Source organism: Salvelinus alpinus, chromosome 17, assembly GCF_045679555.1.
Source record: "Salvelinus alpinus chromosome 17, SLU_Salpinus.1, whole genome shotgun sequence".
NCBI lineage: Eukaryota > Metazoa > Chordata > Actinopteri > Salmoniformes > Salmonidae > Salvelinus > Salvelinus alpinus.
Window position 1 is genome coordinate 6303332 of NC_092102.1, and position 11609 is coordinate 6314940.

Genomic DNA, 11609 nt, shown 5'->3' on the forward strand with positions numbered 1-11609 from the left:
TCAATGAGGTTAAGAAGAATCCTAGAGTGTCAGCTAAAGACTTACAGAAATCTCTGGAACATGCGAACATCTCTGTTGACGAGTCTACAATACGTAAAACACTAAACAAGAATGGTGTTCATGGGAGGACATCATGGAAGAAGCCACTGCTGTTCCCAAAAAGCATTGCTGCATGTCTGAAGTTTGCAAAAGTGCACCTGGAAGTTCCAGGTGCAGAATATTCCAAAAATATTTTGTGGACAGATTAAACTACAGTTGAGTTTTTGGGAAGGAACACAGAACACCATGTGTGGAGAACAAAATTCACAGTATACCAACATCAAAACCTCATCCCAACTGTAAAGTATGGTGGAGGGAGCATCATGGTTTGGGGCTGCTTTGCTGCCTCAGGGCCTGGACAGCTTGCTATCATTGACGGAAAAAGGAATTCCCAAGTTTATCAACATTTTGCAGGAGAATGTTAGGCTGTCTGTCTGCCAATTGAAGCTCAACAGAAGTTGCGTGATGCAACAGGATAACAACTCAAAACACAGAAGTAAATCAACAACAGAATGGATCTAGTCTATCATTGTTGGTATTGAAAAAGCCTACTGCACATTGTGGTGGAAATTCTAACCAATAAGAAGAGACTGACATTTCTTCAAACAATCAACCTTTATTTGATAACAATTGCAATAATGTAGCTGGTCAGCCCTACACTCTGAGGTGGAAGGCCAAGAGCTCGATGACACAAGGAGTTCAGAAGCCTTATATAGTCAAACTATCTTGTGCATATAGAAAACATGTGATCTTGGTATGTGTACGTGTGTGGAGAATAAGACACAGACTAACTGTGAATTGGTCGTCTCGTTCTGTAGCAACAGCTAGTTATTCTATTCTTCTAGTGAGGTGTCAAAACAACAGGAAATCACTCTAGACACTGAAGTAGATCAATGCTTCCCTGAATTGGGCCAAGCAAGCGAGTGTCTAGAGATAAATTCGATCCAGCCTGAACTGTGTGATGTAGTAGGGAGTTGTAATTTCTCTAGAGATAAATCAGACCCAGACTGATCTGTGTGATGTAGTAGGGAGTTGTAGTTTCTCTAGGGATAAATCAGACCCAGACTGAATTGTGTGATGATGTAGGGAGTTGTAGTTTCTCTAGAGATAAATCAGACCCAGACTGAATTGTGTGATGTAGTAGGGAGTTGTAGTTTCTCTAGAGATAAATCAGATCCAGACTGAACTGTGTGATGTTGTAGTTTCTCTAGAGATAAATCAGACCCAGACTGAACTGTGTGATGTAGTACAAGCCAATATTCTACATAGTTTAGCGCATAAAACGTTGTAATTAACTACAATGACCATAATTGACTGCGCACTTACTTGTCTTGTCTGTGTTTCTTTTACACCTGTTAAGTTCTAAATAAAGAGTAAAAACTCAGACGATAAGTAAAGCTCAAACAAAGTTTATTCACCCACTGAGTCACAGCTGCATAAGACCAAGACATATTCACACAAGCGCTGGTATTTAACCCTTTATGCTGAGTCTCCTCCTTACACCTCTGTTGCTAGGCAGAACATTAGTCACATCAGTTCTTCCTCACTTCATCTGACCTCGGCCTAAATTCCTCCCTCCTCCCCCATCTCACGGCTGTCCTGTTGACTTGTACCAGACTGTGGCCCTTCTCCTCCCCACCTCACGGCTGTCCTGTTGACTTGTACCAGGCTGTGGCCCTTCTCCTTCCATAGGATCCCTGACGTCTAACAATAACACATTCTGACAATGTAAACGTTCTACATTCCCCTCTCAAACAGTGACATGAATAAGGATATTTCATATTTTCAAGATCAGGGGCCTGTTGCACAAAACTAGGATAAGGGATTAAGCCAGGATATCTTGGTGATCCTGGCTCAATTGATCCGTAATCCGGTTGCACTAAAGATGGATAGGGGGCAGGAGGATATGTTATGGTATAAATTACCATGGAGATTTATTCTGTGGAGCTAGCCTGCTCCAGACCAGGCTAAATTCCAGGATCTATTTAATCTCATCCCTAATGTCAGTCAGCAGTCACCACAAATGGAAACCAATAGTTATTTCACTGCTCACTATACATTGTTATCACATATAACTAGACCCACTGTTATTATTTAAACGTTTGTGATCATTAATTTCAATGATTTTGGATAAAAAATGATTTTTAGATGATGTTGCTATCATTAGATAATTTACAGTTTCCCATAGACTATAAGGCTATATATAAAATGATAGAATATTAGGGCCACAGAGGGGGAAAAAACACAAGTCATAATATTGTAACCAGTTGTTTTAAAGGAGGACAGTTGTTAAAATGACAGATGTGGGGCATTTCGTGAAATTGTACTTCAGTATGGTTTCATAAACAAAGACATGCTGATGTGCCAGAATATTAAGTATCACATTGTCATAAGTATCAAAACTGTAAAAACAATATGTAGCTTTTCTGCAGAAAGAACCAGCCTCATAAATTTATGACTTTATCCTTTTTCTTCAGTGTGGCCCTAGTACTCTGTCATATAAACAAATACACATTCCATATGAATATAAAAACACAATGTGTAACATTATGTTCCTTTATTGAATAAGGACAAAACAAAGCAGGTAAACCATCAGCTCCTTTCGAAACTGAAGTCACAGTGACTCTACAAGATGGAAAGCACAGAATCCAAGCATATTATACAAAATGATACATACACATTCAAAGGTCTGTATATAACACACCCTGCATGTCTGCACACTAAAATAAATGCAGGACAAATCCATACACATCAACTGAACAGACAAATGAATGGATGCAGTAGCCTCCCTGCAGCCTTGTATTACACACAGTATACCGCACAAACATCATAAGAGGCCAAATTCGTCAAAAAACGAACCCAAAGAAACCCAAATTCCTCTGCCACCGCAGGACATATTTAACCAAAATTGAAAGCACACATACTAACTAAAATAATTCAACACATATTGGTCCCTCAGCAGCCGACCACTGTCGTCATCAGGGAAGATTGCCGGATTGTCCCAGTCCATGGCTGGTGGCACTCTGGGGGCCCTCTCCTTCCTCAGGCAGGCCACATTGTGGAGGACAGCACAAGCCACAGTAATATCACATGCCCTAACAGGGCTGACCCTTAATTTGTGAAGGCAGTGAAAGCGTGCCTTCAGGAGGCCAAAGGTCATTTCAACTCTGGCCCTGGTCCTGGCATGGGCATGGTTGTAGGCCTGCTGTGCTTCCTGGGGGTCTGTGAAAGGTGTCAGGAGAAAAGGCTGGCAGCCATACCCCCTGTCTCCCAGCAACACACCAGAGAATTCACCTGTCAACACAAAATCTCATCATTACTACCTCATAAACACAGTGATATTCTTGACACAGCCATGATGGTTATAAATAGGGGTTGTGTGGCTTACCTTGTGATAGGCACTGATAGATTTCAGAGGCCCGAAAGATTCTGGAGTCATGGACTGAGCCAGGCCATTTTGCCACAACATTGCTGATCACACAGTCAGCATTGCAGACCATCTGAAATCATAAGATGAGGAATATTACACCAATCAATGCACATCACTGGCAATGCAGAGTGTTCGTCAATGGACAATATCAAAAAGTTATGTTCACCTGAACATTAATGCTGTGAAAGGATTTCCTATTCACAAAATCGGCCTCATGGGCACCTGAGGGGGCTTTTATCCTTATGCGTGTGCAGTCCACTGCACCAATGACATTGGGGAAACCTGTCACACAAAGTAATGAGTATCCTACTATGTGTTAACAGTTGTCCTGTAATTTGTAGATCCTCTTACCTGCAATCCTATAGAACTCCTCTTTGATGTCACAGAGTCTTCTGTGGCCAGGGAAGGAGATGAAGACATCTGCTAATGCTTTGATAGCCAGACACACACTCCTTATTGTGCGGCAAATTGTGGCCTTGTTCAGCTGTTCTGCATCCCCCACTGAGTACAGGAAGGCTCCACTAGCAAAAAAGCGCAAGGCCACACAAACCATTTGCTCCACACTCAGTGCATGGCTCCGTGCAGTGCGGTGCTTAATCCTGGGACCCAGTAGTCTGCATAGATACCTGATGCCATCTGCAGAAAACCTGTATCTTTCATATAGATGGTCATCAGGGAAGGCCAGTGGGTCCAACCGGTCCCTGAAGACCCTTTCTCGCCTGAAGGCTCTCCTCAGCACAAGTGCTTCTTCATCCACCACATCTCGCACGAATGGGCATGCCATTGTCAGAGCAGAAAGGAACACACAATTTTGGGCCTTCATATAGGCTAGTGGCCACACCTGGTGCTGGGGGGGTGGGCAAAAGAGGGCGATGCCTTATAACGATGACTTGGTTGTACTGATTGCTGGGAAAATAAAAAAAACCTTAGAAAGATGCCACCGTCCTGTGTGCTCACAATAAGAGCTCATATGTCATGGCTCACTTGACTTTACGAGAATATACCTAATTTTTATTTTGAGCTGTGTCATCTTCTTGGAGCTGGGGGAGGAAAGAAAAATAATGATTAATACATTTGTGATACAGTTAGCATACAGTGTACATTGAAGGCATATCTCACCTCCCTCTCAAGTTTTTTTATTTCAAGGTCCAGTTTCCTAATTGTCCTCTTTTTTATTTCGGACTCCAGTGCAAGATTTTCCATCTTTTTCTTCTTGTACTGAATGTCTATGTCTGCCAGTTCTATTTGGCGCCGGAGGTGGTTGCCATACAACTTTCTGATAGCTTGTGAGCTCTGTGAACACAATACAATTAGCGCAGCTGGAATTTGGCAGGATGTGGTGTCCTTTTATTAATACGCACTATGTTGCCAGGCTGGTTTTCCCACTGTATAGCATCTGGGTCCTGTAAAAGAAATTAGATTTTTTGATTTTGATGAGGACTCCTCACCATTGTAGAGTAAATAGTACTTTCACAGTCTTAACATGATACCTCATGCCTTCTGGAATCCAGAGAGATGGTCTCCTCCTCATCATCGTCTCCATCATGTGCTGTTGCTGCTGCACTGGGGCCTTCACCCTATCACATTTAATCGGATTCATATTGAAGCTAGTATACAAGACATGCCAGGCCTACAGTATGCCTTTGATGGAGTACTCACTGGATCAGCATCGTCTGGTGCTTGTGCTGGTGGCTCTAACAGGAACACAGTGCTGCCAGACACTGCAAGGCAATAGGTAAACCAAAGTCAGACAGTCCAAATTGATTCAATATGAATGTGGTTGTATCCCATGTAGAGATGGAAGGACATACCTTGAATGAAGCGGGTGGCATCTTGGGAGGAACCTATGCTCGTCTCTTTCCCCCCAGGGATCCCCTCTAAGACGGGCCTGCCTTTATTTAGCTCCAAGGCCATGTCCTCTGCTGGGGTAAGGTCAGCCTTTGGTGACCCACCACCCGTGCCTTGTCTGTGGGTATTCTTTTTCACTGCTAAAACAGTACAGACAATGTGTGAGCAGGCACCTTCTGGGTACAATATATGCTTGTGCTTTGTTAAATATTAGTCAGGGACCATACCATTCTGCAGAATGTTCTTGTATTTGATTTTGACCTGCTGCCATGTCCGTTTTGGCCCGTTCATGTTTAATCTACACACACACACACACACACACACATTTAATGGAGTCACACTGCAAAAAATTACTTGGTATTTTTGTCTTGTTTTCAGTAAAAATATCAAAACATTTATCATAGCTTTATACAGTGTGATGGAGTTACTTTACACAATTTCACTCATATCTGCAGTGCATTTCAATTAAAAATTTAACCGTTTCATAATTACAGTACAACTGCATTTTTGGAGATGTGAATTAAATATTTGAATTGTAATTGTGATGTTTCAGCGGAGCGGTGAGTGTGTAATTGTGCACTACTTACGCATTCAGGCGGTCTGCAATACTTTGCCACGCTTTTTCTCTTTGCTTTATCACTGTGGCGGTGTTGCCTTTCTTCTTAATTATATCTTTTACCTCCTCGTATGCCTCCATGAGGATTTGTGCTTCCGACGGGGAAAAGTACGCGGCTCTAGTTGCCATGGTAAATCAGTTAATCTGTGATCTGTGGCGGGGTCTATTTGAGTGAGCCGTGAGCGCGCACCTATCCAGGATTGGTTTCACCTGGCTTAATGAATCCGTGTCTGCTCATCCTGGCTTGGTCTTTGTGCAACCAATTAAGCCTGGACGCACATGTTTTGGCTTCATTGAGCTCAGCTGAGTCATTTATCCCGGATGTCTTAATTCTACTTTTGTGCAACAGGCCCCTGAAGTCAGAATCCTTCACCTGCTATGTAAAAAAGACAGAAGAATGCACGATGGTCAATGCTATCTGGGATATTTGGGACATCCCTACCCTAACCCCTAACCTTAACCCTTTTAAATGTCAACTTCAATGGGTTAGGGACGTCCCAAGGATGTATCTCTACCTGAAAATACATGATCGAAGTGATTGATAGTTGGTATTCAGCAGTCATAAAGCCTTATTTACTTTAATGAACTACTAAAATAGTGATTTTGTCAGACAGCAGCTCTACATCCTTCCATCCCTCCTCAGCCTTCCTCTCCTCTGAAGACCCAGTGAGGGTGGAGCTCAGTCAGAGAGCTGTTGAGGGACTGGTTAGGAAGAACACTTCTACAGCCAGAGGTGAGAGGTCACACAAGGTTTAGATGGTAAATATTTATATTCCCTTCGCGGTTCATCACGTCAGCAAAAAAAATAATTTTTTTTCCCATCTATGTTTATTTACATTAGTGCAAATTGTCCACTGATATTGGTGTAATTTTCTAACCCTTTTGGCTGTATGAACGTTAATTTCCCCTCAGACACACACATTTGATATTATGAAGGTAATTTGTGTAAAATGTACTTTCCCCCACCCATTCACCCCATCTCTTTACATTGCTTATGCATATTCAGTGGCCTGACTGTGTCCAGACTATGTCAAAGGCCCATCCTGGTAGATCTAAACCTAATGCAGTTTGGCGTGATCGTTTGACAGAAGTCACATTTAGGTGCCAGGTGGAAAAGTGGGATTGATCTGGTTGATCCATTTGTTTGTTTCTGTTTTCAGTAGTTTATCCTTTGACATGGGATTGATACTGATTTTCATACTAAGAGGGACTAAGAGTATTTCGATTGGTCGGTCATTGGGTTCATATATATATCTCCCTCACTAACTTTAAGCATCAGCTGTCAGAGCAGGGGCCTGTTGCACAAAAGTAGAATTAAGACATCCGGGATAAATGACTCAGCTGAGCTCAATGAAGCCAAAACATGTGCGTCCAGGCTTAATTGGTTGCACAAAGACCAAGCCAGGATGAGCAGACACGGATTCATTAAGCCAGGTGAAACCAATCCTGGATAGGTGCGCGCTCACGGCTCACTCAAATAGACCCCGCCACAGATCACAGATTAACTGATTTACCATGGCAACTAGAGCCGCGTACTTTTCCCCGTCGGAAGCACAAATCCTCATGGAGGCATACGAGGAGGTAAAAGATATAATTAAGAAGAAAGGCAACACCGCCACAGTGATAAAGCAAAGAGAAAAAGCGTGGCAAAGTAATGCAGACCGCCTGAATGCGTAAGTAGTGCACAATTACACACTCACCGCTCCGCTGAAACATCACAATTACAATTCAAATATTTAATTCACATCTCCAAAAATGCAGTTGTACTGTAATTATGAAACGGTTAAATTTTTAATTGAAATGCACTGCAGATATGAGTGAAATTGTGTAAAGTAACTCCATCACACTGTATAAAGCTATGATAAATTTTTTGATATTTTTACTGAAAACAAGACAAAAATACCAAGTAATTTTTTGCAGTGTGACTCCATTAAATGTGTGTGTGTGTGTGTGTGTGTGTGTGTGTAGATTAAACATGAACGGGCCAAAACGGACATGGCAGCAGGTCAAAATCAAATACAAGAACATTCTGCAGAATGGTATGGTCCCTGACTAATATTTAACAAAGCACAAGCATATATTGTACCCAGAAGGTGCCTGCTCACACATTGTCTGTACTGTTTTAGCAGTGAAAAAGAATACCCACAGACAAGGCACGGGTGGTGGGTCACCAAAGGCTGACCTTACCCCAGCAGAGGACATGGCCTTGGAGCTAAATAAAGGCAGGCCCGTCTTAGAGGGGATCCCTGGGGGGAAAGAGACGAGCATAGGTTCCTCCCAAGATGCCACCCGCTTCATTCAAGGTATGTCCTTCCATCTCTACATGGGATACAACCACATTCATATTGAATCAATTTGGACTGTCTGACTTTGGTTTACCTATTGCCTTGCAGTGTCTGGCAGCACTGTGTTCCTGTTAGAGCCACCAGCACAAGCACCAGACGATGCTGATCCAGTGAGTACTCCATCAAAGGCATACTGTAGGCCTGGCATGTCTTGTCTACTAGCTTCAATATGAATCCGATTAAATGTGATAGGGTGAAGGCCCCAGTGCAGCAGCAACAGCACATGATGGAGACGATGATGAGGAGGAGACCATCTCTCTGGATTCCAGAAGGCATGAGGTATCATGTCAAGACTGTGAAAGTACTATTTACTCTACAATGGTGAGGAGTCCTCATCAAAATCAAAAAATCTAATTTCTTTTACAGGACCCAGATGCTATACAGTGGGAAAACCAGCCTGGCAACATAGTGTGTATTAATAAAAGGACACCACATCCTGCCAAATTCCAGCTGCGCTAATTGTATTGTGTTCACAGAGCTCACAAGCTATCAGAAAGTTGTATGGCAACCACCTCCGGCGCCAAATAGAACTGGCAGACATAGACATTCAGTACAAGAAGAAAAAGATGGAAAATCTTGCACTGGAGTCCGAAATAAAAAAAGAGGACAATTAGGAAACTGGACCTTGAAATAAAAAAACTTGAGAGGGAGGTGAGATATGCCTTCAATGTACACTGTATGCTAACTGTAACACAAATGTATTAATCATTATTTTTCTTTCCTCCCCCAGCTCCAAGAAGATGACACAGCTCAAAATAAAAATTAGGTATATTCTCGTAAAGTCAAGTGAGCCATGACATATGAGCTCTTATTGTGAGCACACAGGACGGTGGCATCTTTCTAAGGTTTTTTTTATTTTCCCAGCAATCAGTACAACCAAGTCATCGTTATAAGGCATCGCCCTCTTTTGCCCACCCCCCCAGCACCAGGTGTGGCCACTAGCCTATATGAAGGCCCAAAATTGTGTGTTCCTTTCTGCTCTGACAATGGCATGCCCATTCGTGCGAGATGTGGTGGATGAAGAAGCACTTGTGCTGAGGAGAGCCTTCAGGCGAGAAAGGGTCTTCAGGGACCGGTTGGACCCACTGGCCTTCCCTGATGACCATCTATATGAAAGATACAGGTTTTCTGCAGATGGCATCAGGTATCTATGCAGACTACTGGGTCCCAGGATTAAGCACCGCACTGCACGGAGCCATGCACTGAGTGTGGAGCAAATGGTTTGTGTGGCCTTGCGCTTTTTTGCTAGTGGAGCCTTCCTGTACTCAGTGGGGGATGCAGAACAGCTGAACAAGGCCACAATTTGCCGCACAATAAGGAGTGTGTGTCTGGCTATCAAAGCATTAGCAGATGTCTTCATCTCCTTCCCTGGCCACAGAAGACTCTGTGACATCAAAGAGGAGTTCTATAGGATTGCAGGTAAGAGGATCTACAAATTACAGGACAACTGTTAACACATAGTAGGATACTCATTACTTTGTGTGACAGGTTTCCCCAATGTCATTGGTGCAGTGGACTGCACACACATAAGGATAAAAGCCCCCTCAGGTGCCCATGAGGCCGATTTTGTGAATAGGAAATCCTTTCACAGCATTAATGTTCAGGTGAACATAACTTTTTGATATTGTCCATTGACGAACACTCTGCATTGCCAGTGATGTGCATTGATTGGTGTAATATTCCTCATCTTATGATTTCAGATGGTCTGCAATGCTGACTGTGTGATCAGCAATGTTGTGGCAAAATGGCCTGGCTCAGTCCATGACTCCAGAATCTTTCGGGCCTCTGAAATCTATCAGTGCCTATCACAAGGTAAGCCACACAACCCCTATTTATAACCATCATGGCTGTGTCAAGAATATCACTGTGTTTATGAGGTAGTAATGATGAGATTTTGTGTTGACAGGTGAATTCTCTGGTGTGTTGCTGGGAGACAGGGGGTATGGCTGCCAGCCTTTTCTCCTGACACCTTTCACAGACCCCCAGGAAGCACAGCAGGCCTACAACCATGCCCATGCCAGGACCAGGGCCAGAGTTGAAATGACCTTTGGCCTCCTGAAGGCACGCTTTCACTGCCTTCACAAATTAAGGGTCAGCCCTGTTAGGGCATGTGATATTACTGTGGCTTGTGCTGTCCTCCACAATGTGGCCTGCCTGAGGAAGGAGAGGGCCCCCAGAGTGCCACCAGCCATGGACTGGGACAATCCGGCAATCTTCCCTGATGACGACAGTGGTCGGCTGCTGAGGGACCAATATGTGTTGAATTATTTTAGTTAGTATGTGTGCTTTAAATTTTGGTTAAATATGTCCTGCGGTGGCAGAGGAATTTGGGTTTTTTTGGGTTCGTTTTTTGACGAATTTGGCCTCTTATGATGTTTGTGCGGTATACTGTGTGTAATACAAGGCTGCAGGGAGGCTACTGCATCCATTCATTTGTCTGTTCAGTTGATGTGTATGGATTTGTCCTGCATTTATTTTAGTGTGCAGACATGCAGGGTGTGTTATATACAGACCTTTGAATGTGTATGTATCATTTTGTATAATATGCTTGGATTCTGTGCTTTCCATCTTGTAGAGTCACTGTGACTTCAGTTTCGAAAGGAGCTGATGGTTTACCTGCTTTGTTTTGTCCTTATTCAATAAAGGAACATAATGTTACACATTGTGTTTTTATATTCATATGGAATGTGTATTTGTTTATATGACAGAGTACTAGGGCCACACTGAAGAAAAAGGATAAAGTCATAAATTTATGAGGCTGGTTCTTTCTGCAGAAAAGCTACATATTGTTTTTACAGTTTTGATACTTATGACAATGTGATACTTAATATTCTGGCACATCAGCATGTCTTTGTTTATGAAACCATACTGAAGTACAATTTCACGAAATGCCCCACATCTGTCATTTTAACAACTGTCCTCCTTTAAAACAACTGGTTACAATATTATGACTTGTGTTTTTTTCCCCTCTGTGGCCCTAATATTCTATCATTTTATATATAGCCTTATAGTCTATGGGAAACTGTAAATTATCTAATGATAGCAACATCATCTAAAAATCATTTTTTATCCAAATTCATTGAAATTAATGATCACAAACGTTTAAATAATAACAGTGGGTCTAGTTATATGTGATAACAATGTATAGTGAGCAGTGAAATAACTATTGGTTTCCATTTGTGGTGACTGCTGACTGACATTAGGGATGAGATTAAATAGATCCTGGAATTTAGCCTGGTCTGGAGCAGGCTAGCTCCACAGAATAAATCTCCATGGTAATTTATACCATAACATATCCTCCTGCCCCCTATCCATCTTTAGTGCAACCGGA

At 42.5% G+C, this 11609-nt stretch overlaps 2 protein-coding genes across 7 annotated transcripts; one reads left to right on the plus strand and one right to left on the minus strand.

Moving 5' to 3' along the window:
- Positions 1-2560: 2560 nt before the first annotated feature.
- Positions 2561-6274, minus strand: LOC139542036 (putative nuclease HARBI1). Of its 4 annotated transcripts, XM_071347011.1 has the most exons (10): positions 5545-6271; positions 5281-5457; positions 5129-5190; positions 4960-5046; positions 4831-4872; positions 4589-4762; positions 4474-4509; positions 3821-4375; positions 3428-3539; positions 2561-3333 (listed from the first exon to the last, which is right to left on the minus strand). In XM_071347011.1, exons 1-7 carry the CDS (start codon positions 5717-5719, stop codon positions 4474-4476), a joined length of 753 nt encoding a protein of 250 aa, XP_071203112.1. In that variant the 5' UTR covers positions 5720-6271; the 3' UTR covers positions 2561-3333; positions 3428-3539; positions 3821-4375. The 4 variants fall into 4 exon arrangements, with proteins under 4 accessions (XP_071203112.1, XP_071203115.1, XP_071203113.1 ...); XM_071347014.1 differs by having other exon boundaries at positions 5281-6274; XM_071347012.1 differs by having other exon boundaries at positions 4589-4872; positions 5545-6252.
- A 1345-nt stretch (positions 6275-7619) lies between these two features.
- On the plus strand, positions 7620-10957 carry LOC139542035 (putative nuclease HARBI1). 3 transcript variants are annotated; one of them, XM_071347008.1, is made up of 11 exons: positions 7623-7972; positions 8060-8236; positions 8327-8388; positions 8471-8557; positions 8645-8686; positions 8755-8929; positions 9009-9044; positions 9143-9697; positions 9767-9882; positions 9979-10090; positions 10185-10957. In XM_071347008.1, exons 8-11 carry the CDS (start codon positions 9226-9228, stop codon positions 10553-10555), a joined length of 1071 nt encoding a protein of 356 aa, XP_071203109.1. In that variant the 5' UTR covers positions 7623-7972; positions 8060-8236; positions 8327-8388; positions 8471-8557; positions 8645-8686; positions 8755-8929; positions 9009-9044; positions 9143-9225; the 3' UTR covers positions 10556-10957. The 3 variants fall into 3 exon arrangements, 2 of the variants coding, with proteins under 2 accessions (XP_071203111.1, XP_071203109.1); XM_071347010.1 differs by lacking the exon at positions 8645-8686 and having other exon boundaries at positions 7620-8236; XR_011668456.1 differs by lacking the exons at positions 7623-7972; positions 9767-9882 and having other exon boundaries at positions 8072-8236.
- Positions 10958-11609: the final 652 nt, after the last annotated feature.